Source organism: Canis aureus, chromosome 11, assembly GCF_053574225.1.
Source record: "Canis aureus isolate CA01 chromosome 11, VMU_Caureus_v.1.0, whole genome shotgun sequence".
In the NCBI taxonomy this organism is placed as follows: Eukaryota; Metazoa; Chordata; class Mammalia; order Carnivora; family Canidae; genus Canis; species Canis aureus.
The window spans coordinates 33,439,811-33,459,265 of record NC_135621.1 but is presented as its reverse complement, the minus strand read 5'-3'; the positions used below and the strand labels follow the sequence as shown (position 1 = coordinate 33,459,265).

At 44.0% G+C, this 19,455-nt stretch overlaps 2 protein-coding genes across 5 annotated transcripts in view; one reads left to right on the top strand and one right to left on the bottom strand.

The window, feature by feature from the left end:
* TIMP3 (TIMP metallopeptidase inhibitor 3) overlaps positions 1-10,734 on the top strand; it is a 57,738-nt gene extending 47,004 nt beyond the window's left edge. The window contains exons 3-5 of the mRNA XM_077914745.1: positions 4,858-4,969; positions 5,616-5,737; positions 6,814-10,734. Coding sequence (XP_077770871.1) covers positions 4,858-4,969; positions 5,616-5,737; positions 6,814-7,011 — 432 coding nt within the window. The 3' untranslated portion in view covers positions 7,012-10,734. The remainder of the gene's footprint in view (positions 1-4,857; positions 4,970-5,615; positions 5,738-6,813) is intronic.
* Positions 1-19,455, bottom strand: part of SYN3 (synapsin III) — a 453,214-nt gene that overhangs the window by 292,358 nt on the left and 141,401 nt on the right. For all 4 annotated transcript variants that reach the window (XM_077914724.1, XM_077914725.1, XM_077914727.1 and 1 more), the window contains 2 exons: positions 16,168-16,324; positions 12,625-12,714 (listed from right to left, as the gene is read on the bottom strand). In XM_077914724.1, coding sequence (XP_077770850.1) covers positions 12,625-12,714; positions 16,168-16,324 — 247 coding nt within the window. The remainder of the gene's footprint in view (positions 1-12,624; positions 12,715-16,167; positions 16,325-19,455) is intronic.

The following is a 19,455-nucleotide window of genomic DNA, read 5'->3' as shown; positions in this document are numbered from 1 at the left end:
AGCAGCAGGCTGATTCATCATTCCTGCACACTTGGGGGCCTACCCCACCCCATTTGTATATAGTTCCCCCGAGGAACAAAAAGAGGTTAGCTTGGGTCTGTCCGTTTGTCATCCAGCAGTGTAGCTCTTGACTTGCAACATCCTGCAAAGGGTGTATTGAAAACTCTTTGTAGGAGGGAAGGAGGAGAGGCCAGAGGCGAGCCTGCATGAATTTTGGCACTGGTCCCTAGGTGGCTTTGTTCTGGTGGATTAGAGAGTCTACCCAAGAGAGTCAGACGGGGTGAGCAAGGGCTCCCTTAGAACAGGACTAAAGGAGCTCGGAGAACGTGAGAATTTGAGCCACCCTGTCTCAGAGTTCCCACCTCCTCCCCCCTTGAACTTCTCACCTGGAGTAAAGGTGGGCAGCCCCAATCCCATATGCTAATTCCAGAACCTTTGGTCAATGTCATAGCCCTATCTTGAGTGGGCAGAGACCCATAGGTGTGTGTGTGGGGTAGTGTTTGAATGTTAGGGGAACTTATTACAAACCCAGACTTGGAGATTAGCTGGAGCAGAGGCACTGGGCTATAGTGCAAAGGTAGAAGTTGCCAGAATTGATTAATCTATCAGGACCTCATATCCTATCAGGACCATGAGAAAGCAGTCTGCTTTGCCAGGAGCTGCAGTTTGTGCAGTGGACATATGCTCCCAGGCTGGCGCAGTAGGGGACAACACGTGGGGAACATTATGTCCTAGATGGTCCTGGAGGGGCGGGGGTCCCAAGGGGAGGCCCACTGGTCATGTGCTTTGCATGTCCTGACTCTGGGCAGGACAGATTTGCTGGGCAATTGGAATGTTTGGTCCCTGGGGACTTCCTTCCTTTAGTGGTTTATCTAATCAAATGAGCACTATTGCAAGGTCTTGCCTTTGAAGCTCCAGCTGGAAGCTTCTCCAGCCCACAGGGAGCCATTCTCCTCCTTCTTGATGCCTGTAACTCTTTCTGGCCTGGGTCTCTCAGCTAGCCCTCAACAGAGACTGCCTGCATTCTCACGTGCTTGGCCGCTCTGTTAGACAGCGTATTCTTTAAGAAAAAGACTTCTCTCTTATAGAGAAAGAAAGACTTTGGTAGCACACTTGGTATCTCAGTCAAGTATCTAATGTCTCTGAAACTCAGTTGCTTGGTCTGCATATGAGAATAAGTTGTGGGTTTAAAGGAGTTCATGATGTAAAGGAGCATTCAGGACAGTGCTCATCTCTGGCAGGCATGCCAGAAATACTTGACATAATGGTGATTATTTCATGCTGTCAAGGTAAAGACCAGCCATTCTATAAGAAATATTCAAAGCCCCCAGATTCAGAAACTTCTTTCTTACATTATTTGTCCCTTCACCTCAAGGGAAGCTAACTTCTTCAAACTTTTGTGTACATACTACCAAGAGGGAAGGCCCAGAGGCTTATAGAATCCAATGAGGTATGTGTCTAGAAATGATAGAACATTACTCAGCCTTAAAAAAAGGACAGCTTATCATTTGTGACAACATGGATGAACCTGGAGGACCTTATGCTAAAAATAAGCCAGACACAGAAAGACAGATACAGCATAAGCTCACTTTTATGTGGAATCTAAAAAAGTGGAACTCACAGTTGAACTTCTTATGGAAGCAGAATGGTGGTCACTAGGGGCTGGGAGGTGATGGAAATGGGGATATGTTGGTCAAAAGGTAAAAAGTTCCATTTCTACAGAACTAAGATGAGTAAGGTCTGGACACCTAATACACAGCATGGTGTGCATTATAATAGTTAATAATCCCATATTGAATCCTAGAAATTTGCTAAGAGAATCACACACACACAAAAGGTAACTCTGTGAGTGTGTGAATTATCTTGGTTGTGGTGACCATTTCACAACATATACAGACATTAAAACATCACATTACATCCTAAATATATGCATTTCTATTTGTCAATCATACCTCAATAAAGCTGGAAAAAGAGAGAAAGAGAGAACACAACCTGCTTAGTTTTAAGTTCCAAATCAGCTTTAAACTCCTGCATTAAGAGATAAGGTTGGGCAAAGAGACATAGAAAGCAGAGGACCAAACTTTTCCTTTGCCAATATGAATTTCGGTAGAGCTAGTTTTAAGACAATTTTTGGCGAATGTTGTGCACCAAGTACTATTCTAAGTCATTTATTTCTCAGAAACACCTTATGAAGTAAATACTTTGCCCCATTTTATGGGTAAAGAAACTGAGACTCAAGGAGGTTAAGTAGCTTTCCAAGTGGCTAATACGTGGCAGAGACAACGTTCAGATTGGCTGTCTGTCTCCAGAACCTGAGTTTACCATTAATCCTCCAGTGCTTTGACTGGATTAGATTACCTTTAACGTTTTTTCCAATTCTCAGATTCTATGATTCTCTGATGTCAGCACATTACAAACCAATCGCAACCCTCCTAAATTTGTCAAACCAATTCTCAGTCTCTATGAATACAGACTTAATGATACTTTCAGGGTCGATATTTAGGTCAAGATGGGATTATTATAAAGAAAAGATAACAAAATGAGTACAATCTGCTTTACCATATTGTTAAGCTCAGAATTGACCCTAAAAGACAGCACTGTGCTTGTCAGACCTAATTGTTCACAGTGCATTAAAGTTTTGATTCTGCATCCAAGTGCTATAAGCCATGTTGAAATCAAAATTCCTCCTAATTCAAAAGGAGTGAGAACTCAACTGAGCAGCTGAAGTCACTGGACCTTACACAGGGCCTTAATCCTCACTCATGAAGCAGGGAGGACATGAAGGGGAAAGACTGACAAGGATATACTGAGGCTCTAATGGCCTAGGTCCAAAGGACCTAGCGTGAGGACCGAGTTGAAGCATTGCCAGGAACTCAAGGAAGAGCCACTCCAGAGGAGAAGCTGCTGGGCACAGGAGAGAGTGTAAGGAATGTTCTTTGAAGGCCCACTTAATGGCATGCACACAGCAGTGCTCTTAAGCATGGTTCCTGTTAAAGCCAGAGAGGCACCATCCATCACTGAGGAAGTGGGGAGTATGTACGATCTGACCCGCCCCTGATCCCCTGCAGCATAATTGAAAACTGAATGTGGACAGCAGTTCTCACAGTGCTTGGCTGCATTTCCTCATTCAGCTGGTGAGCCTCTCAAGAGAAGAGGGTTAAAAGAGAGGCCAGGTAAATTAAAACCATCTGCACTGATGGTTGCACACAATTAGAACAATGTTCCCCTTAAAAAGGCAGAGGCTCCCAAACTCTGTGAGTCCAGGAGACCCTCTATGATGGTGGAGGTCCTTGTGGACCACCTACCCCCACCAGCCAGTCCCCACTTAAAAGAAAATAAGGAGAAAACCCAGGAAGTTATTACAAATGGGAGGCACTTAGATGAGACATCAATGAGAGGATGTCTGGCTTCTTATTAATTACCATAAGTAAATTAATAACGCATGCCAGGAACTAAGGGAGAGACATTGTCCTGTTGTAAACTCTTGGAGAGCACCAGCCATCCAGGGCTTGTGTGCTCTGAGAACCAGGGGGATAATGGGATTGGGCCATACCTTGGTGTCCTCTCCTACCCTCGCCAGCTCACACACAGTTAATAGAGTTTTCTCAACAGATCTGAACCCGTGTAAGACTCGTGGTCTTGACATGGAATCACCATGCGGGTTCAGCTTCATTATGTTCACACCAGTGGCTCTGAGCACATGCAGATAAAGGAGGCACAACAGCTATAAATAGCATTTGCCTGTATCAGAGGCCTTTGGGCATGAACTTGTGAGACCACAGTGAGAGAGAGCATAGGATAATGGTTAAGAGCATGGATTCTGGAGCAGATTCTCTGGCCTGGAATCCTATCTCTGCCATTTGCCAACCGTATGGCCTTAGAGAAGCCACTTGACCTGTCTGGCGCTCAGGCTCCTCATCTATAAAATAAGCCTAAACAGTTCTTGCCTCATGGGGCTGTCATGGGGATTAAGTGGGTTAATATTAGAGGAGTAATTCTCAACTTTGGTACTACTGACATTTGGGGCCAGATAGTTCTTTGCTGTGGGGGCTGTGTGGCTGATTGTCAGCTGTGACAATCAAAAATGTCTCCAGACATTGCCAAATGTCTCCTGGGGTGGGGGTAAAACTGCCTCCCATTGAGAACCACCGTCTTAGATTATGTTGTAGATAAAAATGGCCAAATATCAGCATATTCATTCAGTTCAACTTTATAAAGTGTTCAGTTAAAAATCAAGAAATTTTGTATATGTGTTTATATGCTTTGTCTGGGGTAAAGGAACCCAGTGCTTTCAACAGATGCTCAGAAAAAGAAAAGCATGGAGAATACTGGCCTGAGTTCAACTTTTATCAACCAAACAATTTCTGAGTCTTTGTCTGTAAAATGGGTACAATAATACCTACTTCCATCAGTTCTTGGAAGGAAACAATGAGGGGAATGTAAGTGGAATGCTTTTATACACTGAGAAATGTCACAGAGATGTCATTAGAAGGCTAGCCAGCTACCTTCTTAGAACTTGGGGGCCAAGGTTGGTGAGGCAGGCAGGACTCCTTTCACAACAAATTCTTTGGATTTCTGAAAAGGTGTTGGGATATGAGAAGAGTATATATCTGGTACAGTGTTGTGGAAATACTGGAATGGGCATTGTGACTGGCTGGATGGGAAGGTTTCTCTGGGAAGGCAGCAGACAAGAGGAGACTAGATGGCTTTATCTGAAGTGAAAGCCCTGGGGTGGGTAAATCAGTGACTGACCACACTATGGTAGATTAGGGGAGTCACATCTCCACAGAATACATGACAGCATGCTTTCTTTTCTGAGCCCTGGTCCTTCTCTCATGACATTCCTTCTGCCCACAGATGTACCGAGGCTTCACCAAGATGCCCCACGTGCAGTACATCCACACAGAAGCTTCTGAAAGTCTCTGTGGCCTTAAGCTAGAGGTCAACAAGTACCAGTACCTGCTGACAGGTAACAGCCAACTCTAGCATCTAGGCCAGGGTTTGGCTAAGGTCCACCAGTCATTTGCTTCAGAAGGATAGAGAAGGAGGAGCAGGCCCAGAAGTATCCTTAGGACCCTGGCCACATGCCCAGTGAATTGTAAGGAATATCTTGTGTAGAGTGCACCTTGCTTGACCTGTGGTGGGAACTCAAAGCTCTACATTGAGGCTGGGTTTAGTCTCATCTCCACCACTGGCTCCAAGGAGGAAATGTAGTTTTGTTTTGCCTAGTTTTGCAGTTTCTCATTACTTCATATATATAAAGGGATTGCTAGTACCCGTTCCTCTATACCTCATAGTCAACATATTTATTGGGTCTATCTTTGAAAGCTGCCCACCTTCAAGCAGTCAATGTAGAAAAGGAAAAAATGAGACCAAAACCAAGAAACCACTGATGAGAGAAGGGATGAGTTAGCCTTAATCCCAGCTCTGGAATTTCATGGGTTTAAGATCTTCTGCAAATGGGGGCAGATTTTTGGCTTCAAAGGAGGATGAAATAAAATCATAGGACTGGCAAGTACTTAGCACAGTACCTGGTCTAAGGACGTGAGAATTCTTTCACCTGTGGCTGGACTCTGGACAAAACAACTCTCCCCTTGTCCTCTTTTCTCCTCTAGGCCGCGTCTATGATGGTAAGATGTACACAGGACTATGCAACTTTGTGGAGAGGTGGGACCAGCTCACCCTCTCCCAGCGCAAGGGGCTCAACTACAGGTATCACCTGGGCTGTAACTGCAAGGTAAGCCCTGGAGATGGCAGGCAGGGGTAGTGCTGGCTCACAGCCCCAGAAACGCCAGTTCCTGCAGTACTGGGCACCGAGCCCTTGTATACATGGCCATATGTCCTCGAGGACATACATGTCAGGCCAGGGCAGAAGGGCAGGTCTGCACAAGGGTGGTAAGGAATGTTGCTCCCAGGCTGAGCAATGAGGAAGGCAGGGGAAGAATGCCTCTCTGCTGGAATCTGGTGTCTCCATGCTGCCCACTTGGCAGCTGCTGGGGCACAAGGACTCTTCAGCACCCCTGGCCCCTCCTGTAGTTCAAGGTTGTGGCAGGTATAAGATCCCTATGCTCAGGTCCTGTCAAGCAGTCCCAAGTGGGCTTACCAGGGCAGCTGCTTCATTGGTGGCCCCTGCCGCAGGTGGGCGAGCTGGCTCAGGACTGCTGATACCACATGCTGCAGAAGGTCACTCTTTAATCAGGCCCAACTCCTTGACTCAAGCACAGCGCCATGGCACACAGCTTTCCTGCTGTGGGAGTGAGCGACACAATTCTCTCACTAATTCTCATAACAACTCTGTACGGTTTTAATTACCACTCTGCTCATTTTGCAGATGAGAAAACAGAGGCTCAGAAAGCTTAAGTTAATTAGCCCTAGGTCACACAGCTCACTGAGTCCGATTTCTCTCCTAGGGCAGCTGGATGCCCATACTTTATGCTTTAATCTTACTTCCTCAATTCCCACAACAGCTGAGATCACACATCCTTGCCTGTTGCCATTTGAGAAGGAAAAGTTCTCTCAAATGTTTAATTCCACCACTCTCTGGCTGTGAAACCTGGAGCAGGTTACTTAACCCCTCTGAGCCTCTATTTTCTCATCTATAAAGGAAATAAATCTGTTATGAGAACTAAAGAGAATAACATAGAAGCACTGAGCAGAATATCTGGTATACAATGGTGCTTAGTAAGTGTTAGTGAATGTTACTCTATTTTACTAAGGGAGTGATGTGCCTAGGCTCCACCTACACTGGTGTGAATCTAGACGTGGGTCCACCATGGCAGAGCCCACCAACCATTGGCTGTTATTTAATTGCAGATCAAATCCTGCTACTACCTGCCTTGCTTTGTGACCTCCAAGAACGAGTGCCTCTGGACCGACATGCTCTCCAATTTTGGCTACCCTGGCTACCAGTCCAAACATTATGCCTGCATCCGGCAGAAGGGTGGCTACTGCAGCTGGTACCGAGGATGGGCGCCCCCAGACAAAAGCATCATCAATGCCACAGACCCCTGAGCACCAGACCCTGCCCCACCTCACCTCCCTCCCTTCTCGCTGAGCTTCCCTCGGACACTAACTCTTCCCAGATGATGACAATGACATTAGTGCCTGTTTTCTTGCAAATTTAGCACTTCGAACACTTAAGGAAAAGTCTATGCTGTCATATGGAGTTTATTTGGAACCATCCTCCTGGCCCCACCCTACCCGTTCTTTTTGGCCTTGACATCACCCATTTCCACGTGGGAATTTTTGGTGCCATGCCAGGAAGAATGAGGAATGTACACTCCTCTTCTTCGTGATAATATAATCTATTTTTTTAGGAAAACAAAAATCGAAAAACTATCCCATTTGGGCATTGTAACACATACCCCTCTCTCTTCTTCCCCACCTCACCATCTCCAAGATCCTTTTCTCTTGGCCCTTCTCCACCCAGGACATAAAAGACACAGACAAGGAAGTTGCTAAGAGGTGAACCATTTTAGGAGCAGTCCAGGGCAGCAAGCAGATAGACTCAAGGTACACAGAAGATCTTATACACTGAGGAGATGCTACTGCATGTCCCAACCAGACTGTGTCTGTCTGTGTCTGCACATAAGAGTGAAGGAGGGAAGAAAGAGACTGCAGGAGAGGGTCTGAGAAGATACAGCACACACAGTTCCCCCAGCCCAGTGCCGCTTGGGTTGACCAGATGTTTCTGAGTCTGGGGTAAGCAGCCAGACCAGAATAACAGAACTTTCTTAGTTGATGAAGACTTAAACATCTGCCTGAGGTTAGGAGGCAATTTGCCTGCCTTGTACAAAAGCTCAGGTGAAAGACTGAGATGAATGTCTTTCCTCTCTCTATCTCCCACAAGACTTCCTCCTGGAAAACTCTTTGGTAGATTTGGCCAGGAGCTTACCTTTATGTAAATTGGAGGAATACATGCACCATACACTATCCACAGATATAGCCAAGTAGATTTGGGTAGAGAGTACTATTTCCAAAGTAGGGTTTAGCTCACCTAGGGGGATGTGTTTGTATACACATTTGCATATACCCACACGGGGACATAAGCTAATTTTTTACAGGACACAGAATTCTGTTCAATGCTGTTAAATATGCCAGTAGTATAATCTCTTCTATTTTGTTTTCATTGCTTGTTTGAAGAAAATCATGACATTCCAAGTTGACTTTTTTTTTCATTTTAATTAAAATTTGAAATTCTGAACACCCTCAACATCCTTCTAACTGGGGTCATCTGACCTCTGTCCCTCTCCTTTTCTCCTGCTTCATGTTTGGGGCCTTCATTTAATTGCCTTATTGGCTTAGCTCAGGTGGGAGATGAGAGTTAGTGTGGGTCAGGGGTCTGGGCACAGGAGGGAAAGCTGCAAAGTGTCCTGCCTCAGCTAGATGGCCACTTTCTTGGGTTTCAGGACAGCCTGCTCTTTTTGCCCCAGCTCACTGGTGGGCGAACACCATTCCTGAGGTCCTTACCTCATGGGATTAAAATCGGTGGTCATTGGGGAAGCCTGACTCTGCAATCCGCTGTAAGTTTTTGTTGTTTTTTGAAATAAAACTATAATATAAGTTATCCGATTAAATAAAAGTATTTTAAGTTTAAGTGTTGAAAGTGAGATGCCAAGAGTAGGTGATAATGTATATTTTACTGATTTGGGGATGGTAGGATGGTGACATTTAACATGATTGCTCTCTTTTTTCAGATTATGGGTATTTATCCTCTTAGTATTTGTATCTTCAGTTCATTCCACTTTAGGAAACAGAGCTGCCAATTGAAATAGGAGAAAAAAAAAGCAGACAACACATTGTGATGTCTTGCGTACACACACACACACACACACACACACACACACACGCACAAATGCCCAGGCAAGGTGTTCGGCAGAACTCCTCAGTGGGAAGGCAGTACAGGCATCTGGCTTCTGTGGGATCTATTTTATTATCTTATATCTGTTACCTTATGATCATGCCATCTGGCAGGTGAGAAATGGGAGGCTTTGTCCCTCTCAATGCAGCAGTGTAAGCAAAAGGATCTGAGGTCAGCAGGCCAGTGGTTTTTAAGGAGTAAGCCCCAGCGTTGGTGTTCTGAGATTTTATTGATTTCAACCTTGAAGTCTTATAAGGTGGACCCCCTGACCCAACCCACACAAGTGCCCTCCCACAAATGGACATCAGTATCCCCTCCATGAAGCATTGGTGATTCTTGGTCCCTGGTGGGGCCACCTCCACTCACACAAGGCGGGACCTGGGGTGAGGCCTGAGAGTGAGTCATATCTGAAGTTTCCTTGCAGAAATGCTGGTGGAACCACAGTCCCATCTGTCAGGCCCTGGCAAAGAGAACAGCAGGTCCTGGGCAAAGAAGGGTCCTTTGCAAAGCAATGTTGGCAGAGGGCGGTTTTTGAGCTTTCTATAAGCTATAGCTTTGTTTATTTCACCTGTTCACTTACTGTATAATTTAAAATCATTTATGTAGCTGAGACACTTCCGTATTTCAATCATATCGTGAACGTTTTATTTTGCTAAATCTTGTGTCATGTGTAGGCTTTAATATGTGTACATTGTGTTTAAGAGAAAAAAAAAATGAAACCCACATGCCGCCATTTTCCTGAATCAAATTCTAACGTGGAATGGAGGGTAAAATACTTCTACTGTGCAGGCAGCTTGACTGGCAAACTGGAGAAATGAGGAGCAACTAGCACTTGAGACTCATCCAACCTCCTCCCTTTGTTGGCAACCCAGTGCTTTCTGGAGTAGGAAGTAGGAAGAGAAAACAGCAAGTTACATTCATGTCCTCGCTCTATATCAACTGGCACTGGGCAGTCTGCTGGCCATTCCCATTCTTTGTCCCCAACTTGACCACCCAATTAGGAAGCCATGATTTCTCCTAAAAATCCAGGGCCATGGGAGCTATGATTCCAAGATCTCTTGACCTCATCTGGCCATCTCTTCTGCCTCCCTATCCAGAAAGCACTATACCCAGCCTCTCTCCTCTCAGGCCTATGCTCCATCTGGTTAGTAGATAATGCTGGAGACTCTTGTCCTTTACTGTCACTCAGCTCCAGGCCTATATCATGGCAGTTGAGATACAGCCCATGAGCACCATTTTTCATATAATGATTCTTGAGCAATTAAAAAAACAAATGACTTATTGGAACAATCCTGTCTCAGAGACACTGTGGTCTCCTGGGAGATAGTACCCTCCTCTGCTCCAGCCTTTCATCTTGGGTTTGATGGTCGCTGATATGGATTACCCCAGGCTGGCACCCTAGTGTTTGTCTCCTGGCTACCAAAAGGAAAAAGATCACTACAATAGTTTTACACAAAGAAAAAACTTTAAAAATCTGATGACTATAAGCAAAAAAAAATGTGGGAGTGTAGGGGAGGTGGATGTCAACAATCCCCAAGTTGGCTCTTGGGAGTTGTGAAGGAGGGTAAGAACTTAAAGACCAGGTCATGCTTTGAGGGGAGGGGCTTCATAGATTCTCCCAGGCTCTCACCTTTCCCCTTAGCCAGTCTGCTGTCCTGAGACCCAGAAGTGATGGAGAGAAACCAACCAGAGAAAACCCTACCTGGAAGGAATGTATTTGTTGCTAAATTTTGTAGCACTGTTTACAGTTTTCCTCCATGTTATTTATGAATTTTATATTCCGTGAATGTATATTGTCTGTAATGTTGCATAATGTTCACTTTTTATAGTGTGTCCTTTATTCTAAACAGTAAAATGGTTTTATTTCTATCACACACCTGTAGTCTCTTGCCTGTTTATCCTGACTGTCCTTAAGGGTAATATGGACAGCAGAGGGCTTTGGAAGCTGGTCCCTCCTGTCCTGGCTGCAGGCCCATGCACGTTCTCCTCCCTTCATCCACTTCTACAGCTTCAGCCTACCCAGCTCCAGTCCTTTCTCAAGAAAGGAGCGATTTCAGGAGAGGCTTTCTAGATTTCCTTCTGACTGCTAATCCAGCCTTGAGCTTGCTCCCTGATTCCATGGTCAGGGTTCTCCATAACTCTATAGAATCTGGATCTCAATCTAATTAACTGTTGGTAAGTAGTACAGGTATTTCCAGTTGGAAGCCCTGGTATGGCTTTCCCTGTTTTCTTCCTAAGAATCTTACACCACGGAAATGAGAACAAAAGGTTGCAAATATCAGTACCTGATGCCAAATACCTACCTGAATTCCAACTATGGCTTGGCCTAGTTGGGAATGCCAGGAACTCAAGAGGTCCCACTAGCAGGTGAGCCCCTCTCAGAGCTTACAACTGGATCTGTCATCCTCAATGGGCTGGGTTGGCTGCAGACCCCTCACCCAACTTTCATCCCATTGTTGACAATTTTCCAGGGTATAACTTTTGCCCCTATTTTAAGCTAGTCTACTTTGATCACCAATTGTATATGAGGCACAGCACTCTCTCTATATGATTACATTAAACTTCAACAACCCAATGAGGTTGCCCCACTGTCCTCCATAGTTTCCAGCTGAGGGAGCCAAGATTCAGAGGAAGCCAAGACTCAGAGGAAGCCAAGACCATTCATTGCTCAAGACCTAGTACACTGGCAGACTAGGATTCAAACTCATTCTGGTTTGCTAATAAACCTTGAAGTTTCTCTACTGTGTTCATGCTTTTTTGGAATATGCCAGGTTCCACAAACCCTTCTTATCCAAGCAGCATATCCTGGATTTGATGACTCTTACCAGATCAGATAGAAGGGAAAGATAATCAATGGAAAAACCTCTCTGCCTGTTTAGACTGCTCCTTCTTGGAGCCTACAGTCCTACCCATCATTGTCTCAAAACAGAATTTTCTAGGTCAGCAGCCTGAGCTTGGGATTCTACAAACAGGCCACAGTCCCCAGCTGAGACATTTGGATACCCTATTAACTACCCTGTTTCCCAAGATTCACATTCCTTACATGGCAAGCATGGGGCCAGGGCCCTGCATTTCTTTGATCAGTTTAGGAAGACCACCAAAACACACAAGCAGATGCATCACAGGTTATTTCCAGCTGCACAGAACTCTTCCACCCAATTTCTTCTGGTTGTAGGATGGAGAGTTCACCACCCTATTCAGAAAGATGTTAACCTTCCCACCCAGCTGTCCTCCAAATGAGAGGCTCTACCATGTGCTCCAAGTGAAGCTCCAACCACTTCCCAGAGACAACCTCAGGTACATCCAAAAGTCAACATGCAAAGAGAACATACAGAGAAACTGCTCTTCAACAATCAACACAAATAAAATATTACTGTTTTTATTAAAATAAGAGTTGAAATCAGGTCTGCCCAGTGCTCAGGGGAAACAACTTCCAAACTTTGAAACATCTTTTATCCTTATTACCAACCTTTGGCTCCAAAATGACAGCTCAGATTGTCCCCAGATTTGCTGACGATACCCGATGTCCCAGGGAATGCCATCTACCTTTGCCATCTGCCGTGCTACCTGAAATTTTACCCAAAGAGTTAATCCTTTCCCTAGGAAAGCCAGGTATTCCTACAGGACATCACAGCTCTTCCCTAGAGCCCAGGTGGTGAGGGAGTGGCCCCTCAGCCTACTCATCCATCCAAAGGGATGGAAAACATGGACATCTGTGTTCATTCTGTATCATGAAGGTAATCAGAGTAAGAAAGGGCACTCACCATTGGCTTATGGTTGGGGAAGAATGTTTGCTCCACAAGTGGGAACTTCTCAGGACCCAGGGAATGGAAGATCTTGATGAGTTGAGAGAACTTGAAAAGAAGGGGGAAGAGTACTGGTCAATCATCTTTATATAGTATGGTGGGATTTCCCACTCGATCTCAGGCCTCAGGTATCTAATAATTCTGAGCTGAGCTGCACTAGTCAGTCCCTGTTTACAGGATGAAAACCAGATTCTTTGGCTGGAAATTCATCTTTTCAATCGTCTAGGTGCATCAACCCTTCATTCCTGTCAGGCCACCAAATTCAGCTAAATTACATTTAGTGAACATTTACTACATTGTCAGCATTTCACACAAGCATAACCTGCTGATATTCATGCCATGTCCCCAGCCTGCAAAGCCTTTCTAGAGAAGTTGTACTGCATGACAGTTTATGGTGTAGACTCTGGATTCAAATTCTCTACCACTTACTAACTGTGTAGCCTGGAAAGTCACTCCATTTGTAAATGGAGAAAAAAAAGAGATCCAGTATTACACAATGTATGAAAAGCTGTACTTGGTCCCTAGGAATACTCAAATGCTAGATATTATTATTAATCATAAATAAAGTTGGCCTCTGAACAACATGGGTTTGAACTGCACAGGTCCACTAAATACACAGCTTTTTTTCAGTAAATACTGAAATGCTATAAATGCTATATGCCAGTGCTATAAATGTATTTTCTCTTCTTTATGATTTTCTTAATAACATTCTCTTTTCCCTAGCTTACTTTATTGTAAGAAAACAACGTATAATACATATAACATTAAATTGTGTTAACTGACTGTTTATGTTATTGGTAAAGCTTCCAATCAACAGTAGGCTATTAGTAGTTAAGTTCTGGGGGAGTCAAAGTTATACACAGATTTTCAACTGCACTGGGTGTTGGCATCCTAACTCCTGCACTGTTCAAGAGTCAACTCTTTTTTTTTTTTTTTCTGCTTTTACAATTGCACTCATTTCCAACTGCTTGAGCTGTATTCCCTCCATACCTGGCTCCTCTTGTTTCAGCACTGCCTTATTTTGCCATAGAGGTAGCTGCCATCCCAAGAGCTGGAGGGTAAGCACCTGGAAGGCAGGCCTTGGACTTACATTTTCTTCCATTACCCCACACCACTCAGCGCCCTTGGGAGCTCATTTTGTGCTCGGCACTGTGCTTTAATATTGGAACAAGCTGAGCATGGGAGACCAGGCCTTGAGGGGAGATAGTGTGGGCAGATGGCTGAGATAATGATGTCTTGCTGGAGGAAAGCAAGGGGACTGAGGGGCCTGGAAGAGGGACAGAGTAGGGGTCAGGATGACTCCCTGGAGCAGATGACACAAGAGAAGATGGAAAGGTACTCCAGGTGTGTAGTGAGACTAGTGTCCTGGAGACAGTGGCTGTCATAGCCGTGGCCTTGGGTACAGGGAACAATGAGAGATGACGATGGAGGGTGATTCATGAGAGACCACTGGGAGCCTTTAAAGGCTGGCACAAGGAGCTTTGAATTTACCCAGAAACAAGGGAACTCCTGGTGGCCATAAGTGTAAAGGGTATGGTATGGAAGAAGGAGTAAGCTACAGTTTGTGGCCTAAGGTGGATGCCCAATAGCTAGCAGGGGTGCTAAGTCTTACACCAGATTGACTCAGGAGTAACTCAACACTAATGTCTCAGACAGAATGGGTAACTTTTTGCATCAGACTAGAATTGGTCTGCAAACTCTTGGGGTACAATCTGCAGATGTGGTCCCACAGGGAGTCCACTTAGAGGGCTTGAGGGACCTCAGAAATATGAGAAATCACAGGAGATCCTTCAGTTTACAGATAAGGATGCTGAAGTCCAGAGAGAGAAAGAGAGAGAGAGAGAGAAAATAAGTCTATGATCAAGCACACAAGTTTTGGAGATGCCCACCTCCAATTTCCTCATCCATACAATGGAGATATTAGCAATATGTACTTGTCAGGGTGTTCTGAAGATCAAATACAATATGTATGTTAAGGGCTCAGCACAGCACACAATGCTGATGGACAGTAGCTGCTATCATCATGATGTCTGCATCGAAAAACAAGGGGTGTGGGCCAATACCATCGAGACCCTTTCCAGACAGTGACATCAAATATGGGATGCCATAGGCCAAAGATCTCAGGGTAGAATGAGGAGACCAGAGCCATGGTAACAGTGGTTAAAAACTATTCATATATACTAAATTAATGTATATATTCATTCAATAAATATTGAATGCCAATGTTGCAGAGACCTTGATGGCACTCGATATTTACTGAATAAATATAACTGTCACCATGTATTGAGTGTGCACTTTGTGCCAGCCAAATGTATTCACTCATAACCCTACCAGGATGACCCTAGTATTATCATCATTTTACAAATATGGAAAATAAACTCAGAGAGGTTAAGCAAATTGCTCAGGATAACAGCTCATAAATTGAGGCTCCTGGAACTGGGCAATCAGGCTCCATAACCCCTGTTCTTAATCACTGTCCTACCACCAAGAGACCAAGCAGAGGGAAACAAGAGACAAGATGGCTAGAGCTCCACAGAGCATGCTGTACATATCCACAGCTCCATATTTCCTATCTCCCTTCCCTGCCTTATTTTCCCTGTTGGTGTTTATATGACTTATTATCTATTTGGGATATTTATTAATATACTGCATGTGCCCCTGCTCACTAGAATACCAGATCTATGGGGTAGGGATTATGGTCTGGTATGCTCACTGCCATGTTCCTAGGACTAGAACAGTGCCTGGAACATAGTAGGTGCTGAATAAATATTTGTTGCATGAATGAATTACTTCTAGGGGGGAAGACAGACAATACACAAAAGAATGGATAAATCTATCATTCTATATGGAGATAACTATTGGGGAAAAAATAAATCAGGATAAGGGTATCGAGAGTATTTGGGGGAATGGAGGGGTAGTATCCTAGTAAGTCTCTCTTACAGGTAACATTTGAATGGAGATTCAAATAAATCAAGGGATGAACTAATTTAATGACTACAAAGCAGGGAAAATCAAGTCTTGGGGGTTGGAGAGATATGGCTTCGAGTTCTGGTTTCACCCCTCCTGGTCTACATGACCAGGGTGAGTTCCTTAGCTGCTCTGAAGCTGAGCTTCTTTTTCTGCAAAATGGAGTAATGATGTCCACTTCACCAGACAGCAATAGTTTGAGCATCGGGCAGCTACAGTTTTCTGGTACATAGTAAGAGCTCAATAAATAGTGCCCACTGCTAACAAATGGTCTAATTTAATATTAGTAAGAACAGTATACCACTAATGTTATTATAAGATAACACTATGTCATACTATGTTCATACTATGTTGTTATAGAATATTCGCTAGACAATAATTAACAGAAGAGGCCTGGGGTCCAATCTGCTTATTAAGTTGCTTAAAAAAGACCCATTACTGAGGCCTCCATGCTGGAGGATGGGCCCATTTCAGGGTTGGGAGACCACCCACTGCCACCCACTTCACTCTAGGTCAGCCTGACCCATCACCTACCACCCAGGGCTTGCTGCAGAAGTTGTAGACAGAGTAGAGGGAGTTGACGGCAGGCAACCCTCCATACTGAAGGCCAATGACCAGGCTTCGGTAGTCTTCACCCAGAGCCATGCTGTAGGCATGCTGACGGACTAGGATGAAGTCTGGCTTGAAGGATCTGCAAAGAGAGGGGCCGGTAGCAGTATTACTACATGGGGCATTGCTGAAACACCAGGGCATCGGGCCACAGCCTGCTGAGGATAGCACTGACCCAGCATGGTGGGGGCCAGCCAGGAGCTCTCAGTTCAGAACGAGGATGGGATGGGGGAGTGTGAATGGGGACAGTCAGATGCAAACACACAGCAGCTACAAAATAAAAGGGCTGAAAACAACTCATATTTTATTCATGTTTCTTTTTTAGGTGTTTTTTTTTTTTTTTAGATTTTCTTTTTTTTTTTTAATTTTTTATTGGTGTTCAATTTACTAACATACAGAATAACCCCCAGTGCCCATCACCCATTCACTCCCACCCCCCCGCCCTCCTCCCCTTCTACCACCCCTAGTTCGTTTCCCAGAGTTAGCAGTCTTTACGTTCTGTCTCCCTTTCTGATATTTCCCACACATTTCTTCTCCCTTCCCTTATATTCCCTTTCACTATTATTTATATTCCCCAAATGAATGAGAACATATAATGTTTGTCCTTCTCCGACTGACTTACTTCACTCAGCATAATAGATTTTCTACATTGAATAAATATTCATTTACAATCAGAGGAAAATGTATGAAATTACTCAGTGAATATACTTCCATTTTTATTAGGCAATACATATTACTTTACTGAATCCTCATAACTGCCTAAGAACGTGGGCAATGCTGCCAGCAATTCCATTTTACAGAGGAGCACTGATAAAGGAAATTTTCAACTTTTACTGTTTGTGGGTCCTGCTCCTGGGCTCCCAGGGAAGCTATACTCCAACATTTACCAAGGTCAAAATGACTTGGCAAAACCTCAAAGTACAGACTCTATTTCTGCCCCAAGAGCACATAGTGGACATCTGCTTTGTTAAAGAAAATAATCAAAAAGGAGTATTCTGAACATAAATGATAAGAAAAAGTAAAACACTTCCTGGTTCCCCTAAGACTCAAGTCATACAGCCCTGCCAATATTAGAAACTTAAGATAGGCCAGCAACTTTCTGAAATGTTCTTTGTCTAATAATTTGCAACATTTTGTGCAAAATATGTATAGAAACCTACATCAAATGTTCCCTTATCAGAGCACTCTCTTCTTTGTGAAGACTGTATATCCCGGGCAGCTGTCCTAACTTGGGCTTGAATAAAATTCTCTCTCTTTTTTTTAAAGAAATTCTAAAAGGTTTGTTCATTTTGTGTCAACAGCACCCTGAGACTCACAAAGATTAAGTCACTTGTTCAAAAAGACATGCTGCAGGTACACGGCAGGGCCAGGTACCTGCAGCCTCACGGCCCTAGTTCTCAACCACCATGCAGCATGGTATGTATATGCACTCAGATATATAGACACAATATGTATGCTTTATATATCCTATATACTTCAAACATGTCTTGTCCCTTTAAAGTAGCAACCTCTGGAAAGCAGCAAGGGCATTAATGTGATGGCCAAGAATATGCCAGGCTCTTTGCTAGGCCCCTTTGGAGACATAATCCTGATAAGTACCCACAAGCAGACCTGGGTAAGATCGAGACTATTTCCTCACTTTATAGATGGGAACATGCAGCTCAGAGAAGTTATGAACTTCTCCAAGTCACAAAGCTGGGAAATAAGAGAGCCATGTGTGAACTCAGGTGATCTCACTCTAAGTGCATATACTCTTCCCTCCGTCACATGGCTCCAGGTAAATTCAAACATTGTTTTACTCACACTGCCCAAGGATCCATCTATATCAAGATTCCTCACTTCTAGGTCACACAAGAAAATCAGCTTCACAGTATATAGGTGGTTTATACTCAAAATGGTATGATCCATTTGGCTTATGGATCATAAGAGTTAGACATTTAGCTTCAAATAAACTGTTTCTTTTTCAAATAAATTGAATGTAACTTAAAATAATGGTCAAATGGAGAGGACTTGCCCCAGTGGAGAAAGAAGGAAAGAATGTGTTGCAGATGCAGACATTTCTCAATCTTTCTGAGCTTGGGTCTTCTTGTATAACCCCAGGGCCTGGTGCCATGGGAGCAGAGGTGTAATAAGTGCATGGTGAAGGAATGATATACACAAAAATCACCCCCTAATCCCTAAAGAAAATGGCAGAGATCCCCCCCATTAAGTTGTGACTCATCCCAGGGGAGCCAGGTGGATGGTGGTATCTTGGGTATGGCTGACACTGTTGTGTTCATGGAAATGGTCAATCATGTCACTCTGTAGTTAGGGTCAGAGTTGGGTTAGAAGCTTGGAATTATTATGTTTATATCCTTATTGCATTCTTGGAGCTGAACCAGTCCAACTAATATATTTTACAGATGGGGAAACTAAGGCCCATAGCTGAAATGAACAAGGGGTGGTGGAAGGGGAGGTGGAAGGGGGAATGGGGTGACTGGGTGACAGGCACTGAGGGAGGCACCTGATGGGATGAGCACTGGGTGTTATGCTTATATGTTGGCAAATCGAACTCCAATAAAAAATATACCAAAGGAAAAAAAAAAAAGGACCACAGCAGGGCCTTGATGCGTCCCAGGCAAAACCATGCCAGAGCAGTAGGTAACACCCAGGTCTCTCCTCTGACTTTCTTGCTGTTTGTGCTCTACTTCACTGGCTCTTGCAGCAATAGAGAAGGAAGGAAGGAAGGAAGGAAGGAAGGAAGGAAGGAAGGAAGGAAGGAAGGAAGGAAGGAAGGAGTGTTGTGTCTCTAATAGGGATCTGATGACAACAGACAGCACTAACAAAATATAACCATTTTCTAAAAACAAAAACAAAAAACCATCTTCTGTTTCTTTATGATTTGAAAAGGAATATATGTTCATCGTGTAAAAAAAACTTCAAAAACACAAAGTAAATAAAATTATCTGTAATTCTTGACTCAGAGAAAATCCCTTATATTATTTTTTTTTAAAAAAAGATTTTATTTATTCATGAGAGACACAGAGAGAGAGAGGCAGAGGGAGAACCAGGCTCCATGCAGGGAGCCCAATGTGGGACTCAATCCCCAGACTCCAGCATCATACACTAAGCCAAAGGCAGATGCTCAACCACTGAGCCACCCAGGCGTCCCCCAAAATATCACTTTTGACAGCCACCTAACAGTCTACTGAATGTATATACCATAATGAAGTC